General features: G+C 35.3%; 1 protein-coding gene across 1 annotated transcript in view; it reads right to left on the bottom strand.

Annotated features, from left to right (window-relative positions):
• Positions 1–19,023, bottom strand: part of LOC149830995 (3-hydroxyacyl-CoA dehydrogenase family protein) — a 31,106-nt gene extending 12,083 nt beyond the window's left edge. The window contains exons 1-2 of the mRNA XM_090013600.1: positions 18,763–19,023; positions 5,376–5,597 (exon numbers count right to left, since the gene is read on the bottom strand). Of these exons, the coding sequence (XP_089869726.1) occupies positions 5,376–5,597; positions 18,763–18,951 (411 nt within the window). The 5' untranslated portion in view covers positions 18,952–19,023. The remainder of the gene's footprint in view (positions 1–5,375; positions 5,598–18,762) is intronic.
• Between the last annotated feature and the right edge of the window lie 2,692 nt (positions 19,024–21,715).

Raw genomic sequence — 21,715 nt, 5'->3', positions numbered from 1 at the left:
TTGGGCTCTTGGGTTGGGTTCGGCTCTGCTGAACCCGTGGTTGTTCTCATAGTTTTATCGTAGATAAGCACTGAAATCATCATTCTTTCAATGGGAAATCCTGGAATTAGAATTTGCGGGTTCAGCAGAGTAGAACCCAGCAACCGAGGGTTATTGGGTTCGTCTCTGTTGAACCTAGCTTGAGTTCAGCAGAACCTGATGTCTAAATTGAACCCTATATATATAATTGTTACAGTATATATATATATATATATATATATATATATATATATATATATATATATATATATATATATATATATTTTTTTTATTTATTTATTTATATATATTTATCTACTTACATATATATAAATATATATTTCTTTAATTGTAAGCCCTCAGGGGCATTTTGATCATTTTCCATTTTGGGGCATATTCATAATTATGAATATGACTGTAATTATTCTTTCTCTTTTTTTCTTTCTTTTCTTTTCTTCTTTTATTTTTCTTTTTGTTGACTTTAGTCAACCTTGGAATGGGGTCCAACATCTAGTCGTTGGACCCCTCCAACGGTTAGAATTCTAACCGTTGAAGGGGCTCCAACGACTAGTGGAGCCCCTTCCAAGGTCTCCTAGTGGCTTATAAATAGGGGTCTTGCCCCATTGTAAATGTTTAATGGTTTTTACCCTCTCCCTTAATGAAGATTCATTCTTTTTAGCCATTTTGGCTTCACCCCTTTGTGGGTTTATGAGTTTGCACTTTATGTGCATTTGGTTACCCCTTAGTGGGTTTGTATATTCGCACTTTATGTGTGTGTTTATCGGTTCATTTTTTAACCTATTGCATTCAAGGTCATTTTCTAACATGGTATCAGAGCAAGGCGATGATCAAGTTGTTCTTCGGTGCATCAGGAAGCATGTCACTCAAAAAAAAGAGTTTAAGTATTTATTGTTTCTCCTCTTTCTTAAATTTATTCAGTATGTATTCTTTTTCTTGAAGTATCATGCATTATGAAGCTACTTTCTTGATCATTTATATGCATGTGCTTTTCTTTATCATTATGCCTTTTTAAATCAAAAAGTATTTTTGCACATCCAGTGCTTATGTTATTCATTAAGATGTTGTTCTTTTCGCTCTTGCACATTAAGTGTTAGTGTTATTTGGGTCTTCATTGAACCCTTACTTTTCGCATATCACATTTCAAATCTTTTCGGTAAATTTGTTTTCTAGATATATGATAACTCAAAATCTTGTTTTAATGGGTCATTAATAATGTTTAGCTTTCAAGCATAATTTGATATTAATATCTCTTGTGTGTGTAACTTTAAGAGCTTTTGTGATTATATTGTTGATAACAAGTTTTGCATACGACTTAAGATTGATGAATATATAACCTTTTTCTTGAATTATTGTTTTTTAATATATGAATGTTGGTGCTTTGAATTTATATACTTAACTTTGTTTGTAAGTATACCTTTCATATGAATAGTATGTCTTTGAAAGGAAGTTATCATTAAAATTTTTGTATGATATATGTAGTATAAAATTATTACTCTTCTATACTCTCTTCATAATTATTGTTTCGTGGCTTCTTATAATATAGCGTATTTTTTCGAAAAAATTCTTGACATATATCATCTATGAAAATTTTATTAAGATCTAATTTCTTTAACAAGGATCACCTAATGCATCATTTCATATGAGCAATATTTATTTGAAAAAGTTTTTTATTTTGAATTAAGAGTAGTTTCAATTAAAAAGCATAGTCTTGTATTGTTGATATATGAAATATGGTTATCTTTTTGCATCTTAACGTTTTTAAAGAATCTCCAATTTGATTGTCTTCAAGTGTGTCCCATTGTAAAAATTATGTTTCCTTTCAATGGTTGTTGCACAATTGTTGAATTATGAGTTAGTTCTAACTTCTAACTTCTTAAGTCATATAATGAGGTTTACTATGCATTAAGAAACTTATAAGTTTGCCTTAGTGCAATTTTATGTTGTCCGGTTACAAGTCTATAAACTTATTAATCATTTTAGTGTGGATTTTGTCCCACTTGTATGAAATATATTCTTCACTTTTTCATTTGGAATCTCTCTTGAGTATTTTGTGTGTGAACCCTAGTGGTTCTTAAGTGTTTGCTTTGTGTATGAACCTTTATGGTTCTTGAAAGAGCTTGTTCGTGAAGAAGTATTTGAAGTTTGAGGATTCCTTTTTAAGTGTGGATTTTTCTCACTTTAATGAGATTTTTTTTCTTTTATTTTTAAGTGTTTTGGTTCTTGTGTGTGAATTGAACGAACCTTTACGTTCATTAAGAAAGTTTTTTTTGTGAGCCTCTTTTAAAGTTTCAATTGTGGACTTCACTTTCATGGTTTTTCATGAGCCTTTCAAACTTCACCTTTATTAAGAGTGGCTATATTGGTCTAAATCTATTATTTGCTCATTCAAGATTATTGTCATTCTGACATCTTATGTTGCATAAAATTGCATCTATTATCATTTGGTATGCATGTAATTGCATTGTTAAAACTTGATTTTTGGATTATCCTAAAATGGTTCTTTCACATGGCATTGCGTATTTGAAAGAATGTCCTTTTAAGAGTATTCTTTGCCTTTTATGGCACTTATGTTGTCCATCACAGGTTGTTATTTGCCTCCTTTTGGCTGTATTATTGTTATATCAGAGATGTTTGTTGAGGTAAGTTATGGGCACTTCGGTTTAGGTCAGTTTTGGTTGTCATATGTGATTTGACTCAAACTGATTGTTTTATGTTCTCTGATTATGAGTGTGTGGTATCACTTGGTTTCTCTTTGGCCATTGATTTTACTATAGATGCTCTTTATTATGAGTACCTGAGATGGATATATATTGTTTTTTAAACCATAGTATTTTGAAATATGTTTAAAATTGTCAATTTTATTTGCATTAGTGTTTGTCATTACAAGTCTTCTTACCTCAATTGACTTTCTCCTTCTATGTCTCCTATTTAAGTGTCACCTTATGTAGACAAGAGATGTTATTCACACCTTCATGTGTGTTTTTAGCCCATTGATGACTTTGTTCTCTTGATCTAGTAGCTGATACACTTGTTTTGAGTGTCATTATATGTAGGCAAGGCCTGTTGTTTCACACCATTGTGTGTAATGTTGGCTTATGATTGGTCTTTGTGTTCTTGTTCTAGTCGTTCATACACTCATTTCAAGTGTCATTTTATGTAGACAAGAGATGTTTAGTCACACCTTCGTGTGTGTTTTAGCCCATGGTTGGCTTTGTACTCTTGTTCTAGTCACTGAACATACTTGATTTTGAGTGTCATTATATGTAGACCAGAGGTGTTTATATACTTTTGTGTGAAACTTTTAGCCCATGGTTGGTTGTTATACTCTTGCTCTAGTCGCTGATACACTCACTTCAAGTATCAATATATATAAACAAGAGGTGTTTATACATGCCTTCGTATGTGTCTTTGGCCCTTTAATGGCATTATATTTATATTCTTGTTTTAGTCGCTTATACACTTGATTTGTTGGTTTTAGAGGTCTAATGAGGTGATTGCTTATAATGAATGAACTATTGTTGAGATTTGCAAAATTCCATATTTATAGGAATGTGTAATTTGGTTTTCATTTGCATATGATAGCACAATTTGTATGTGCACGTGTTCTTGTATATCTAAGGATATATCTTTGTCTCATAAGTGGACTTGCATGTGTTTTTACACTTTGTTCTGGTGTAAGGATCATACCTTTTCTTTTATCATTTAAGCATTTCCTTTGTAAAATCTCCTTCGATAACACTTGTTTTTTTGCCTCTTGTAAGCTCAAGTAATATACTTCATTGAAATGTGATTTATGCATGTTCATTAATTACTTATTTTAGTTAAATGATATCGTATGCATATGCCCATAATGGCTTTTGAAGCCCTCACTCAAAAATTCACATATTTTTTTATTACCTCTTTTAAGGCCTTTTGTATTGTGCCTTAGTCGACTATTTCGTTATTCTTCATTGTGGGTTCTTGCTTGTCCACTATTAGACCATGTGAATGCATTAAGCATAATGGCTATTATTCTTAGGCACTTATTGAAATTTTCTCACTTTTGCTTATTTTCAAGTATACGTTCTTGAAAGTTGATCTGTATGAGACTTCTTTAAATACTAAATTATTGTATGATTCAATCTTGCATTTCATATTTTTTAGGCTTATGTGCATCATTACTTTGCTTTTGCACATTAAATAATATGTTTACAAGTTGAAAAATCTTACTTGTTTTAAATCAATTATATCTTCTTGTATACTTTGAGCTTCCTATTTTGTTTTTCAGGTTCTTAAAGATCAGATGAAAGAATAATCCTGATATATTATAAAGACTGTCCAAAAAAATGCTTAAGGGAGCTCACTGTCAAGATCAATTGGAAGAAGACATTTGCAAATTTCAATAGCATCTTTACTGAAGACTTTGAGATTTTTCCTTTTGTATTCTTCAAACTTTTCATTCCCCCATGCAAAGTTTGATGGGGGTGTTAAATTGTATCTCTTAATATATATATATATATATATATACACGTAATGTATATATGTATATGTATCTACTTACATATATATATATATATATTTCTTTATTTGTAAGCTCTCAGGGGCATTTTGATCATTTTTCATTTTGAGGCATATTCATAATTATGAATATGACTGTAATTATTCTTTCTCTTTTTTATTTTCTTTATTTTCTTTCTTTTCTTTTCTTTTCTTCTTTTATTTTTCTTTTGGTTGACTTTAGTCAACCTTGGAATAGGGTCCAGCATCTAGTCGTTGGACCCCTCCAATGGTTAGAATTCTAACCGTTGGAGGGGCTCCACCTCCAACGATTAGTGGAGCCCCTTCCAAGGTCTCCTAGTGGCTTATAAATAGGGGTCTTGCCCCATTGTAAATGTTTAATTGTTTTTACCCTCTCCCTTAATGAAGAATCATTCTTTTTAGCCATTTTGGCTTCACCCCTTTGTGGGTTTATGAGTTTGCACTTTATGTGCATTTGGTTACCCCTTAGTGGGTTTATGTATTCGCACTTTATTTGCGTGTTTATCGGTTCATTTTTTAACCTATTGCATTCAAGGTCATTTTCTAACAATATATATATATACTCCCCGCACCCAAGTTTTTATAAAGTACCGCATCACCGCACCCGCACCTATGTGACATAGTTTATCAAATATTTCACCAAAAGTCAGCTCACAATGAGGTGAGAATTAATCAAGGATAATAGCCTGGAGCGGTTTCTTCGAGTAAAAAAAAATAATCAAGGATAATGTTAAACATAAATCATAAATGTTGGTCATGGAAGTCAAATTCAACTGAGTACTAATATGTCAAACCAGTACCAGACATTTCAAGCATACCTGATTTGGGCGACTGGTTGCAGCTGCCAAACGAGTGATGGAGATGGAACTTGTGTTAGATGCCAAGATGGCAGAACCTTTTGCAATCTTGTCCAGTTCAGAAAATACTTGTTTCTTAACATTTTCATTTTCTACAATGGCTTCAATTATAACATCTGCAGAGTGAAACTCTTGCAAATTTGTGCTACATCGTAACCGCCGCAGAGCATCATCAGCTACCAACTATTGAAGAGAAAAAGCAACAAAATTTGGGTTTTATACATATATGATCCAAAATTTCCATGAATAGCTGTAATGCAATTGCTGGAAGAGCTACATTAAGACACAAAAGGAGGGCTGAGGCTTATCAAATAGGTGTCATAACAAGCAACAAGATCACAATTCTATCCATTTCCATTTGATCTACAAAGTCTAGTTGCGTCTATCAAAATATAAATGAAAAGAAGTACCAAGAGCATATGAGTGAGTTATGCCAATAACCTCTATCAGAGTAGTGCAGACCAAATCAAAACTGTAAAGTTTCTAGTCAAATCCAAAAACATACATGATAACACACATCAAGGAAAAAAACATATAGACAATAAAAGATCAGACAAACTGCAATAGAACTCTAATTTAGAAAGATTATATACAAGAAGTTAGACACACCTTCATATTTTCTATTAGGCACACCTCTAAACACCTTTATGCACATCAGCTAAAGGAAAAATGACGGCACCCTCAATGTGTGCAACTACTGACTCAAGATCAGAAAAAAATCTTGTTTTGGTAATTAGTTTAAGTTGTAAAACAAAAGAAACAAATAGATCGTGTAGTTATCAAGAACAGGAGCTTTTCTTAGGCAATGAGACCTGTAGGAGGACACTTTCCTTCCCCACCCAATGCCCTAGGAATAAACCGGCCCTCCTGTAGTCCACAATGGTAGACTGAGAGTTGCAGCTCGCTTTGCAGATTTCGTAGTCCACTTCACTTGTAGACAACACTCTATGAAATGGTGCTCGGCTTTGTGCTACTTTTGGACGCAATATGGAATGTTGATAAACATCCTACAACCCATGCCTTGTCTATTATACATATGGCCATATGGAGCATTTCACGGCTAACATGTCTTATATCCCTTAGATGTAAGTGCATATAGCAACAGATGATCACAAAGGTGATGACAAAGATATTCTGATTATTAGTTACTATGCAAAAGTTCCACATCTGACTATAATTTCGCTACCAACTTAAACAACCTATACCCCTTTGGATAGATCTTCCTAACAATCTTATCAGAATGTGATCTTAACTTGCCAAGCCAATTATTACAAGAGTGGTGAAATACCAAATCGAGTAACCCCTTAATTTTTTTTAATAGCCACATGCATCAATATAAATGTCGTGCAGTGATGCAAAAAGGTTACGCTCGCCCACAGAATGGCCTTCAAACTCAATAGGGACATGCTTTCTAAAAGAAATCTTGTCAGGACAAGATAAATCTAAAATGAAAACCCATATTCACGATCTCAAACATAGATTACCACTTAACATCTTTGCATACATCATCTAAAAAAAATGGTTCAACTACTTGAGTCAAGATCAGAAACCATTCTTGATGTGGTAAAGCATTGCACTGATAAGTCATACTTAGTTAAGTTGTTATATGAGAGAATTGTGGAAGCAACATCCTACAACTCATGCCTTGTTTAACATGTTCATGTGCAACATTCCATGGACAACATGTCTTGTACTCCATAAATTCAGATGCCTAATGTTTCTGAAATGTGAAGTATGCACGTAGCAGTATATCACCAACACAGGTGACGCAATAGCTATTGTGTTGTGATCACTTGTTAACATTCAAAAAGTCCCCCATGACTATGCTCATAGGTGCATGCTTCTAATAGTAATCTTCCCAGGGTAAATCTAACATGAAAAGCTACAGTGACATCTCTACCACTTAACATCTTTGCATACATCATCTAGAGAAAAATGGCTCAACTACTTGGTCAAGGTCAGAAACAATTCTTGATTCGGTAAAGCACTGTAAACTTAGTTAAGTTGTTACACAAAAGAAATATGAAGGCAACATAGAATGTGGACAAAATCCTACAGCTCATGCCTTGTCTATCAAACACATGGTCATGTGGAGAATTCCATGGTCAGCATGTTTTATACTCCTTAATTTTAGATGCCCGGTGTTTCTAAAATGTGAAGTGTATATAAAGCAACATATCACCAACAAAGGTGATGAAATAGCTATTATGATCATTGGTGAATATCCAAAAATCTCCCCATGGCTAGCAACTTAAATAACCTACTCCCATTTGGAAAGGCTTTTCTAGAAATCATATCAGACATGAGTTTTTTTTAAGTAATATCAGACATGATTTGAATTTACCATAGTAAATTCTTATAAAGGTAATTCAAATACCAAGTAGAGCCAACCATTTCATTTTTTTATTGATCTGTGCTCCTCAAACCAAATGTCACATAAATGCATCAACAACAAATGTACAATCAATTATGTACAAGCAGCTATCCTATTATTACTAGGACACAAAGAGGTTATGTTCACCTACAAAATCGCCCTCAAACTCGATAGGTCTGTGCTCCTTAGAAGTAATCTTGCCAAGGCCCAAAAACATATAATGGCAATTTCAAACATAGATTACCACTTAACATCTTTGGCCACATCACCCAAAGAAAATGGCTCTGACCTGCAACAACAAGGAATGTGGACCAACATCCTAGAACGCATGCCTTATCTACTACATACATGGTCATGTGGAGCATTTTTTGTTAACTGTTCAAAAAGTTGTGCATCTGATTACTGTTAAAATATATGTAATTCATATATATGTATATATTTATATACATATATATTTGTATAATCTAAAATACCCGATAGGGGTATTTTAGTCATTTCACAAGTACCCGATAGGGGTACTTGTTTCTTTTCTTTCTTTTTGTATTTTTTCTTTTTTATTTTTTATCTTTTATTTTTTTTGGTTTTTTGTCCACCTAATAGGGGCCCCACCATGGAGTCGATGGGGCCCCCAACGGTCACATTTGTGACCGTTGGGGGCTCCCAACGACTCCATGGGAGCTTAAGATTTGCGCCAAGATTCTTGCTTGGTTCATGAACAATGTGGAGCTTAAGATTTGCGCCAACATTGCCAAATTTCGGATGGCAAATGAAGCATGGTTCTTCATGAAAGGTATGTTTACCCAAAAAGACCTTGCTCGTCAATTCTTTCTTCAAGAAAAAATCCGGACTATCAAACAAGGAGAAATGAGTGTTAGGGACTACTTTAGCACTCTTGGCCCTCTATGGGATGAGTTATCCTTGCTAGAACCAAAATGGGTTTCTAGTATAGATGTGGAATTAAGGAGAGAACAAATGGAAAAAGAACACTTTTTCCAATTTTTACATGGGCTTAGGCCCGAGTATGAACAAGTTAGATCCTCCCTCCTACATAGATCAAAGCCTCTTCCTTTGGAAGATGTCATTGCCGAAATATGCCAAGAAGAAACCCGTCTTGGCATGATTAAAGGAGGAAATGATGTCTTGGCCGTATCTAAACCCGGCAATCATATGAAAACCTACAAACCTCCTCATTTTGGAAGGCAAAATAACTATAATGGCAACTATAGAAAAGCCATTTGCCATCATTGTCAAGAACCGGGTCATATAAGACCTAATTGCCCTAAGTTGAATGAAGCACCAAAAAATAAAGTTGCTTCCGTTGAAGAAGCCACTCAAAAGAAAGAGGAAGCAATCAAAGGAACGGACTCTTTTTCGGAGGCACTCAAAAGAAAGAGGAAGCCACTCAACTATCGGAGGCACTACAAACTCTACTCAAGATTCCATCAACTTCGGGTGCCGCCGTAGCTTCTTCCTCTCCTCCAGGTATGTCGTCTTGAATCCTTGACTCTGGAGCTTCCTTTTATATGACCCCCCTTGAAAATGAGCTTTCCGATTTATGTAATAATTATAAAAACTCCTATGTTTCAACTGCCGATGGTACATCTTTACAAGTAAAAAGTTTTGGAACTTTAAACTTTTCAAAAGACTTCTTTGTGTCAAACGTGAGAGTTGTACCTCAACTTAATTTAAATCTCCTCTCTGTTGCTCAAATATGCGATCATGGATGTAAAATCTCCTTCTCAACTAAGGATTGCTCTATACAGGATCTCCGGTCCGGGAAGCTGATTGGGCAAGGCCATAGAAGGGGAGATCTCTATTACATGAGCAACTTGAAACTCCCCATTAACTCTTTTTGTAACCATGTCCAAGATAAAAATATTGATATTTGGCATCAAAGACTTGGACATCCAAGTTTCTCAAAAATGTAGTCCTTTCCATTTGGAAAGAAATTTTGTAATGAGAAACATTTTGTTTGCAAGAATTGTATTTTTGGCAAAATGAAATCTACTCCTTTTCCAAACCGAACTTTTGTGTCCAAAAGACCTTTTGAGTTAGTCCATTCGGATGTTTGGGGTCCTTCCCCCGTCATGTCTAAAGGAGGGTACTCCTATTATGTCACTTTCATCGATGACTACACTAGGTATGTATGGATTTACTTTCTCAATTTAAAATCCGAAGTCTTTGAGTTCTTCAAAAAATTTCATATGATAGTTAAAAATCAATTTTCAAGTAATATCTCTACTCTTAGATCCGATTCGGGTGGAGAATATTTATCAAATGAATTTCAAAACTATTTAGAAGTAAATGGAATTTGTCATCAAAGATCGTGTCCTAGGACTCCCCAACAAAACGGCTTGGCCGAAAGAAAGCATAGACATATCATGGAAACCACTAGGACACTCCTTATTTCCAAAGAAATTCCAAAGAATTTTTGGGCCGAAGCGGCCTTAACCTCAACTTACTTAATAAATAGAATGATATCTTCATCCTTACAGAATACATCTCCATACGAAAAACTATTTGAAAGAACACCAGACTTCAATAGATTAAGAGTCTTTTGATGCAAATGTTTTGTCCTTACTCATAAACGGGACAAATTATCTCCTAAAGCTATTGAATGCGTTTTCTTGGGTTATGGAGAAAATCAAAAGGGTTTTAGATGTTTTGACTTGAAAAATAACAAACTCTATGTATCCAAAGATGTAACATTTTTGGAAAATGAGAATGGTTTTGTGAAAACTAAAGATATTGACGAAAGTGAATATACTTTTTTATTTGATCTTCTATCTCAAGAAGATGAGACTCCTCAAGAAGAGGAAATCTCTAATGAGTCTTTGAATGACCTAGAGGAAATTCCTCTTGATAATGCTATAGATGAGAATAATAGACCAATCCAAACATATGTTAGGCGTGGTCAACAAACTCAAATAAGTGCCTTAGAAAAATACTCTCAAGGATCCAACATTGAAGAAACATCTTTAAGGAGATCCAGTCGGATCTCCAATCCTCCTAATAGGTTTGTTTCCTATGAGTCCTTAACTCCTAGATATAGAGCATGTCTAATTGCGTTGCATTCATTTCATGAACCTTCACACTATAATGAGGCCAAAAATATTCCCCAATGGGTTGAAGCCATGAACTTAGAGCTTAGTGCCCTTGAAAAAGCAAAAACTTGGGAAATAACTTCGTTACCCACTGGAAAGAAATCAATAGGATGTAGATGGGTCTTCAAAATTAAAACCAAGAGTGATGGTTCATTAGAACGTTATAAAGCACGGTTAGTAGCTAAAGGATATGCTCAGGAATAAGGTATAGATTATGAAGAAACCTTCGCACCTGTTGCTAGAATGACTAGTGTTAGGACTCTTATTGCTATTGCGTTAGTGAAAAAATGGCCTATCTATCAACTCGATGTTAAGAATGCTTTTCTAAATGGCGAATTAAATGAAGAAGTTTACATGGATCCCCCACCAGGAGTATGTATTGATAAAAATAAAATTCTTAAACTTAAAAAGGCATTATATGGTTTAAAACAAGTCCCAAAGGCTTGGCATGATAGATTTAGTAATGTAATGACAAGTTTGAATTTTCGTTCATGTTATACTGACACTGCTTTGTTTGTGAAAAGTGCAGGGTCTTCAGTAGTTATTTTACTACTTTATGTTGATGATATGATCATCACAGGAAGTGATGAGAAAGGCATTAATGATATTAAAAAGGTTTTGAAAGAAAATTTTGATATGTCTGACCTTGGATTCTTAAGATATTTTTTAGGAATTGAAGTGGCGTACTCTCCTCGAGGGTACATTCTCTCTCAGATGAAACTTGCTGCTGACATATGTTCCAAATCTGGTATTTCCGACGATAAGAAGACAGAAACCCCAGAAGTCATCAATGCAAAATTAAGGTTGGAAGATGGAACACCTCTCGAGGATCCTACTCCCTACCGGCAACTTGTTGAGTCTCTAACCTACTTATCCATCACACGGCCAGACATTTCTCATGCCGTTCACTCTGTCAGTCAATTTCAACATGCACCTACAACTGTGCACATGAGTGCAGTTTTAAGGATCGTCAGATATATCAAAAATATCATAACTAAGGGAGTTTTTCTTTCCTCTGCCTCATCCCTTGATTTAATTGCTTATACTGATGCAGATTGGGGAGGAAATCCCAATGACCGAGTCTCAACTACTGGATTTTGTGTTTTCTTAGGTGACTCTATGATTTCTTGGAGATGCAAGAAGCAACACAAAGTATCCTTGTCCTCAACGGAAGCCGAATATCGTGCTATGGCCACTACAACCATGGAACTTGTGTGGTTAAGAAGCCTCCTCAGTGATATGGGCATTGTCATCTCTACTCCTTCGAAGTTGTGTTGCGACAACAAAAGCGCAATCTATATTGCAAGCAATCACACCTTCCATGAGCGTACTAAGCATATTGAGATGGACTGCCATTACGTTCGTGATGAATACCTAAGAGGAACCATAGCACTACCTTACGTCACATCAGAGTACCAGTTGGCGGACTTCTTCACTAAGGCTCTTGCAGCTCCTCGGTTTTTGTTTCTTCTTAACAAGCTTTCGGTCATATCCCCGTAAAGCTTGAGGGAGGGTGTTAAAATATATGTAATTCATATATATGTATATATTTATATACATATATATTTGTATAATCTAAAATACCCGATAGGGGTATTTTAGTCATTTCACAAGTACCCGATAGGGGTACTTGTTTCTTTTCTTTCTTTTTGTATTTTTTCTTTTTTATTTTTTATCTTTTATTTTTTTTGGTTTTGTGTCCACCTAATAGGGGCCCCACCATGGAGTCGATGGGGCCCCCAACGGTCACATTTGTGACCGTTGGGGGCTCCCAACGACTCCATGGGAGCCCCTAGGTGGCTCTTCTTTTAAGGCCATATGGCCACTCCTCCTCTCCTTCTTTTGTGTATAAATAGGGGTGAACCCCTCTTGTATTTTTCACTCTTGAGAGTTCTCTCTCTTTCAATAAGAGGCATTTATATTTTTATGGTGTTGTCTCCTTTGGGTTTGGGTATTAGCCCTTGTTGTTTGTTCATTAGTGGATGTTGTAAGTGCTTAGAGCACTCTTTACTTTTCCGCATATTTCATTACAATTACACTATGACTACCAACTTATCCAACCTACTCCACTTTGGAAAGGTCTTCCTAGCAATCTTATCAGAAGAATATGTTTTGAGCTTACCAAGCAATTACTATAAGGTAAGTGAAATGGAAAAATGCAAGTCACTGAGAGACAAAATGATACAAGATCACACACACACACACGAAAAACAGGTTTTATAGTGGTTCGGTCAAACATAACCTACATCCACTGTCGGGATCTCTCTGCTTCCCAGATTATTTCAAAAGTGAAACATTTGTAGCCGCAGGAGTGAGAACAGATTTGTAAGCAATCATACTCGATTTAATGAGAAGATATGTAATATACTTCCTTTGAGTTAAGACAATTCCGGATGACTCTTGAATAACTTCAATGCCCAAAAAGTAGTGCAATCGACCCAAATCTTTGATTGAGAACTCTTGACCAAAAGCTTGAATAATATTTTTGACTTCTTGATAGGAACTCTTTGTAACAACAATGTTATCAACATATATCAAGACGGAGATTTTAATATCATTATTATGTTGAATGAACAAAGATGAGTCAGCCTGGGACTCCACTAATTTTAATTTCACCAAGTACACCTTCAACCGTTCAAACCATGCACGTGGGGCCTATTTCAATCCATATAATGCTTGATTAAGCTTACAGGGTGACGCATGTCCTCAAATCCTGGAGGTTGCATCATGAAGACCTCGTCTTTTCATACGATTCCTTTTCTTCTTGTAACACCACTCAAAAGATCTAAGCAAATAGGATATTTTATATCTGTGAACAGCCTTGGTTTCAATGTCTCATCTTGGGATCTGGTTATCATATGATGGATTCTCACAGGTCCTTGGTTGACCATAGGACTTATTACAAGAGGAGGTTTAGAACTAGATACATGACTTGGAATAACATGAAACTCTCTTGGAGAACTGGGACCAGAACTCACGTTTTCTTGGTCTTCGCCTTGGAGCCCAGGGTCTTGCGACAGAACATGATTGGGGTTAGATAAGAAGAAACCAGGAAGTTCGACACTTGCGGGAGTTCCAAGTAGGATACTGACAAGACTTACTAATGGTAATTGGGTTTGATTATGTTCTTGGATCCAAGACGAAACTTCTTTGTCTACAATAGGATATTTTGTTCTAGCATATAAAAATTTTGACTCATCAAATATAATATGCCTGGAAATAAAGACTTTAACTGTCATAGGGTTGTAGCAAACATAACCTTTATAATTTGTGCCATATCCTATAAAAACTAGATCTAGGCAATAATTTTGAATTTACATAAGGTCTTAAATAAAGCTAGCACGTGCATCCAAAAATTTTAAGATGGTTATAGCCAGTGACACAACTCAGCAGTAATTAATATGGAAACTTCTCACTCAAGTTTGGACTAAGGAAACGATTAATCAAGTAAACCGCAATACGGAAAACATCAACCCAAAACTCATGATTTAAGGAAGCATATGTCAAAAGACTCATACCTGTTTTTCAAACATGTCTATATTTTCTCTCAACAATTCCGTTATGTTGAGGTGTGTGCAGGCAGGTCAAGCATCTTTTCATTTCATGCTTATTCAAAAAATCAGAAAAAGCACCACTAACAAATTCTCTACCCCCATCACTATGAAAAAATTTTATTTTCTTTCAAATTGATTTTCAGTTATGATTTTGAAAATTTCAAAAGCATGATAAAGCATCAGACTTTTTATACAAAGGAAAGATCCAACAAAACCTGGAATAATTATCAACCAACAACAAATAATAAACATATCCTTCTCGTGAAGGAGAGACCGGTGGATAACTTTTAAAGAAGAATGTGCAGAGAAATCGGCTTCTCAAAAAGGAAGTTTGTGAATCTTATTCACAACACAACTAGAGCATGATTGATCATCACACAAATTAAAGTTATTACCATCACATGCAATTAATTTATTTTGCTCAAGCAGGTTTAACGTTATTGAATTAACATGTCCCAAACGACAATGCCAAACACCCTTAAAAAAATTATGAGAAACTCTAGCAAAACTAGTTTCACCCGGAACAACTCCTGGACTCTTCCTTCCGCCTTGAGGATGGGACGACCAGGGGTACAATCCTCCTCTATTCAGACCTCTTAGGAGAGTAGTCTCATTCCTCCGATCCTTAAAGAAACCGTCAGCATTGAACTTAAAAACACAATTATTATCTCAAGTAAATTTGGCAACTGATAATAACTTTTTCTTAATGTTAAGAATATGTAAAACACCCAAGAGATCAAAGTTCAAAACGTTTTTCATTAGTGGGCAAAGAAACATTACGTATGCTTGAGATTAGTAAGTTTGCAGCATTACCAACTATGACTCCCTCACTGCCATGATACTCCGACGTGTTAACCATATTTTGATCATCAATAGACATATGGTGAGCAGCACCTATATTTGGGTACCAAAAACTATCTTGCATACTATTTGGGGCCATAGCTACAAACACCTTAGGAATATCGTAACTAATGTGAGTTGTGTGGTTTTTGCAACCATAAAACTGACAGATCACTTGATCATTTCTTTGATCAGCATCACGTAAGGGTTCCCTTGGCTGCCCATGATTATCTCTGGCACCAAATTTGAAAATTTTGGAAAGGGTTAAAGCAATCAACCTCTCTTCCTCGACCATTACAACCACCACGGCCTCGACCACACGTTTCTGCTTGCTGGGAGACTTAGGATTTAGCATTTGAAGCCTCTGTTCTTGATTAAGCAATATATCAAAATCTTAGAGAACCTAGGGAGCTTATTAAGAGAGGAAGTAGTAATTGTCGTAATGAAACTTGTATAGTCTCAAGTCAGATCATTAAGAGCGTATTGAACTAGGTCTCCATCAGAGATAGGTTCATCAACTATGCAAAGAGAGTTCGTAAGGAACTTAACATGATTTAGATATTTCATCATGATCTTTCCTTCCTTTTTCACGTTTTGAAGATCACAGTTCAAATGGAGGATTCGCACACTCGAATAAGATGCATATCATTTCTCTAATGCAATTTATGCCTCCCTGACAGATGGGACTCGAATGATTTGTCCCCCGTATGACCTCGATAATTGTGGCCTTGATCCAACTCAACGCGATTTGATCAAGACATTTCGATGTAATAAAATCAGGATTTGATTTTAATTGCTCACCTTCTCTAATGAACGAAGTTGGCACAAGATGGGAACCATCCACGAATTTGATGAAGTCCTAGTTATTCATGACAAACTCAATTTGAGAGAGCCACAGCAAGTAGTTATTTCTGTCCAACTTTACGAATACAAGGGGCGAACACATTCCACTGAACTGACAGACTGAGCATCAAGGAGAATGAACCTGACGCCATAGCTACTAGGGGATGAAAAAACACTACATCAATTACTGAAGCTCGCGAGAGTCAGCTAGCTCTAATACCATGTAAAAATGTGAGTCATTGGGAGACAACACGATACGAGATCACACACAAGAACAAAAAAAAAAGTTTTTTAGTGGTTCGGTCCAAACGTGACCTACGTCCACTGTTGGGAACTCTCTCTCTCTCTCTCTCTCTCTCTCTCTCTCTCTCTCTCTCTCTCTCTATATATATATATATATATATATATATATATATATTTGTCTTACACGACAAAGAGGAGGCATCCTCCCTTTTTATAGATGTTGTCAAGCGTTACATGATGTACAATGATTCTTGAGTACAAGTTCATATTTGCTTTGGACTCCTGATTATAGGTTTGCTTTAATACAATTTCAACAGTACTCTTTCTTTCTATCATGTTGGACTCCTTGTGAGAGGGGTTTCCTTTTAATGGACAATCACCAGAGTCTACTTTAATGTATGGATCATGTTGATGTATACTAGCATGGGAAGAGTCCTCTTTAACATGTGGACCATGTGAAGTTGGAGATCCAGGACATCATCTGGACCTAACTTTACATGAAATACCAGGTCGAGCTAACCTTTTCATTTTTATTAATATCTTTGTGCATCAACCTAAGTGTTGCCTACATTCATCAACAACAAATGTAAAATCAAATTAGGTAGAAGTTGCTATTGTCTCATTACTACTGATGCAAAAAGGTTATGCTTGCCCACAAAGTGGCCCTCAAACTCAATAGACTCATTCTTCTTAACAGTAATCCTTCTATAACAAATTTAACCCAAAAATCTATGTTGACACCTCAAACTGAGATAAGAGGTTAATCATAGGGTGGACATTCATGAGCATAAATCATCATCCCTTAGTCTTAGCTTGCATGTGATAATCCTAATAAAATCAAAACATGGGTTGTTTTTAATGTACATGCAATAATCACTAGACTGAATCTCTCTCAGCTTCACCGTAAACTCCTTTTTCTTTACTATATGGCCGGCCAAAGCTATGTCTAACAACTATCCTAGAATGTCATGACTGTATTAAAGGATTTTTGATATCATGAGCACAACCTTATGCTGTCTTTTAGCTGGACACTTCTCTTTTTAGAAAATGTAGATATTACTCTTGAGATGGACTGGTAGTTACACTGTGTGGTCAAGTTTCTTGAAAGTAAGCTTCTTCTTCGCTACATTTGTCTTCTTGGAAACTAGGCTGGACTCTAGTACATCACAGAACTCTAGAGATCATTCATCAGGGTTGTCTTATGCCCTTAATCAAGTACATGAACAAAGGGTTAATGTCTTTGTCTTCTCTTTAAAAAATATCTTAGTCAATTAAAGGCACACATATTGAAGATTCTAAAATAGCTGCTACCATATTTTGAGATGGTGCTCTTAAAAATGATGAAAACCAATAATATGCCCAAGGACCATGTTTTTTAACACATCTAAGACAATAGTTATAATCAGCATTGACGTGGTCAACTAAATTATTTGACTTCATGTGGTTCGAGTCTACTGTTTTGACAACAATTGTTTGCCAATTTCATACATGATAATAATATTTTTTTTCTGGTGGCATTCATCATTCTTTGTATTTAGATAAACCTTGAATAACACAATTATGCCATCCGACATGAAACTTTGAAAGGAAGCTTCCTTAGGAGTTATAGAAAGAATTCATGTTACCAGTTGGACAGGTGGTAAAAGGATCTTAGTTTTTTACCAGAGAATATTGCTACCAGGGAATCCACTTCTCACATTTCCACTGAAAAGTACCCTTAGAAAGTTCAGAACTGTGTGCCAAGCATGGAGGTGCTAAAGTTTGCGTTAGAAGCACCCTGAGAGCTTCTTTTCCAAGCAACCTCATCAGTATTCACAAAGACATGCTGAGGTGATAAGATATGATCTTAACTATCAGAATACCATAACGATTTGTTGTTGCGTCACGCTAAACATCGCAACTTTTTTAGATTTTTCCTTTCATCTCAACCAATCCCCATAAAATAAAAAAACATAGAAAAGAGGAACATCAACAAAAAACAGCGCCTAATCATGTAAAGTCCTCAAGTCCTTAAGCTGACTGATGAGACCCCAAATGATAGCACATATTAGACATGTAGGCGGCACTCTAATGGCGCAGAGAAATCATATGTCTATCAAACTCTTATACTAACCATTATCGCATACTACTGTGATTCCAAACATACACTCCATGAGTAGTAAGCCTGAAAAACATAACGAGATAGCTGCATGCATAGGCCCCAACATTAGCAAAGAAGAATTATCAATTCCATAAGAACAAAGGCGTTTATAAACTATAAAATTGGAGATGACCCATAAATACGAGACGGTGGCAGACGAAACAAAAGCTGGTTATTCACCACCCCAAATAACAGAACCACTAAACCCACTAATCCAAACAAAAAAACTATAGAGAGAGAGAGGTTATACCTTAGAGAGCTGGCCTTTGTTGAGGGATCGATGGATGGAGGATTGGATGGTTAGGAGCCCTTTTCTGAGAGCGTTCTCGTCAGAATCGACCATCACGACGTCGAAGCCAGAAACGGCGGCGAGTTGGGCGATGCCGGAGCCCATCTGGCCGCTCCCCAAGACGCCAATCTCCCTCACCACAATCTCCATCTCTCCCCTGATTGGCTTTGCTTGCGCAAGTCGAACTCTGGCAATCGCGGATGCTTTGGCTTACTTTACCCAATCCATGCCTAAAGGGGTTATACCTGACCCAATTTAACTTTAAGCATGAGGGGTAAAACATCTTTTTCTGGCAATAATAGTAGGCTGGTAAAGGAGCCAAATGAACCGAACATGAGCTGTTCAAGCTTGGTTCGTTTTTGTGGCAAGTGAGCCAAGCACTCGTTTACCAAAATTTATTTTAAAAGCTGAAAAGAATGAGATTTCAACTTTAAACCTTTTGTAAACACATCGTTTCAAAGCTGAAAACAATAGAATCTGAACTCTTAATCATTTTGCTTGCAAGCCAAACATTACATTATGTAATATCAAGTATATTTAAAATATATATTAATACTACTTAATGAGCCTGTACGAATTGAGGGAAGCTGAGATGAAGAACACCTGTTATTCATGTTTGACTTGTCTAGAGAGTTTGAATGACCTTTTTACAAGCCAAGCACAAATGAAACCACCAGGGGCTTGTCTAACTTCTACGCCCTACACAACAAGCATTTCAGTTATACATTGGGAAATGACCGTACGATAAATTTGATGTGTTTTTTAAAAAACTTCATAATTTGCTAAAATCCATAACTAATTTCACAGGCTCCCAACTTTTTAGGACCTTTTTACTTTTAGCACTTGTGAAACTCCCTAATTTTTAAGGGTTACGCCACAATGTTCTCTCGATCTCGCTAAATCTCACTAAAAATGGCATTCACATGATTTTTTTGCAAAAATCATGCATTTCGCGCAAATAATATGAAAATCACAATAATTCTTGCGAATTTCATCAAGAGTTTTGCATTGGTGGTTACGAAAGTTTGTTTGTCAATGCAGAATTCATCTTGCAAAATTCACAAACTTTTGCATGCAAAATTTTGTTTTAGAGTACACATTTATGTGTAATAGGCAATAAGAGTGTGAATTTCGTCAAGATTTTTGAGTTGATTGTTGCAAAAGTCTACTTTCGATGCAGAATTCATGAAAATTTTTCAAAATTTATGATTTTTTGCATGTTGTCAACTTTAAGTGATGCAAGATTCTGTTTTAACATACAAATTTACTTAGATATAACTGATTAGAGGTGATGCAAAAAAAAAATCGGAATTACAATTTTTCATACAAGCATAGTATAAAAGCAAAACTAGGGTTTCACAAAAATTAAGGTTTTGTGGTCTCCAACCAATGACAAATTATGGCTATTTTTTCAGGGCCAAACATCAACGGTAAGAAGATTGGCGATACTTTATTGGCAAAAAATCATCGATGGTGATTTTTTTCAATAAGTGCATCTTATGGTATGGGTGAGAAAGGAAATAAAAAATCGACAAGTTGTTTGTGAGTATTGTAGTTAATCATCTGAAAACATGTTTTTATCATAAAAGATGATGATGTAGTATCAATGGGGGCCTCTGCTTTAACAAACTGTAATCAAATTATCACAATAGGCAGAAAGCATCCTAAAAGACTCTTCCAATGCACCATATATCACCTCTCTAGTTCATTCTCGTCCACGTCATGCTTGTTTATAATTAAGCTTAAGCAAAAATAAAGAAGTCCAAAAACCTTTACCTAGATTTGTCATCTTCATTGAAAGATTGAGTGTCATCCAACATACTGCGATGAATATTACCAACATTAATTTGCCCACGTGGTTCAACATTATCAGCAATAATCCTCTCATCGTTAATTATTTGAAAAAGATGTTCTCTAAAGGATTGAGCTCAATACATAAATGTTCTTAAGATAGATGCATATTATCCACATGATTCTCATAATTTCATTCATCAATTGCTTCTTGTGCATTGCTTATGGTTGCTTTTTGTGTAATTTTGCAATCAACAACTTCGTGTTTAACTTCACAAATAATGGCTTTTTTTATTACCTTTACTAGCTTAGTGCTACAATAAAATAATCATACCCTTTCACAAGTCATCATAACTGCCTATACCAACCACACAATATATCATTCAGGTAACAATAAGTTGTAAATATTATGCATCCTGCCCACAGAAAAAGCTATCACTTAGAAAGCCAATAATCCACAATACCCTATAATCCCTATTCAATGCATGTGCACAATCAACCCCAACTACATCTATTAACTGCTCATATCTATAGAAAAAGAAAAAAGTTTAAAAATAATGGTAATTGCTGAAATGGAACAAAAAAACTAACCAAAAAAGTCAATGGGTGTCGGAATGAAACAAAAAACTATCACAATAATCGCCTCAAGGGTATAGGGAAGAGGGTTAGATTCTAGACGAAAAGGGTTATTGCTCTTTCCAAATACAAAAAAAAAAAATAACACAAATGCCTATATATACAGGTAAATTTGCACACAAAAATAGAATCTTGCATTGCTTAAAATTGACAACATGAGAAAGTTTGTGAATTCTACAAACTTTTTATGATTTTGCATCGAAAGACATATTTTCGCAACCACCAACACGAAACTCATGACAAAATTTGCACTCTAATTCCCTTTATATATATATATATATATATATTTACATGTTAAAATAGAATTTCACATCGCTTAAAGTTGACAACATGCAAAAGTTCATGAATTTTGCCGACTTCTCGTAAATTTTGCATCAAAAGTAGACTTTTGCAATGACTAATGTGAAACTCTTGACAAATTTCACACTTTAATTGCTTATATATACACATAAATTTATGCGCTAAAACAAAATTTTGCATGCAAAAG

The sequence above is a fragment of the Nuphar pumila genome, chromosome 7, assembly GCF_984573655.1.
Source record: "Nuphar pumila chromosome 7, dmNupPumi1.hap1.1, whole genome shotgun sequence".
NCBI classification, from domain to species: Eukaryota; Viridiplantae; Streptophyta; class Magnoliopsida; order Nymphaeales; family Nymphaeaceae; genus Nuphar; species Nuphar pumila.
This window is presented reverse-complemented; position numbering and strand designations above follow the sequence as displayed.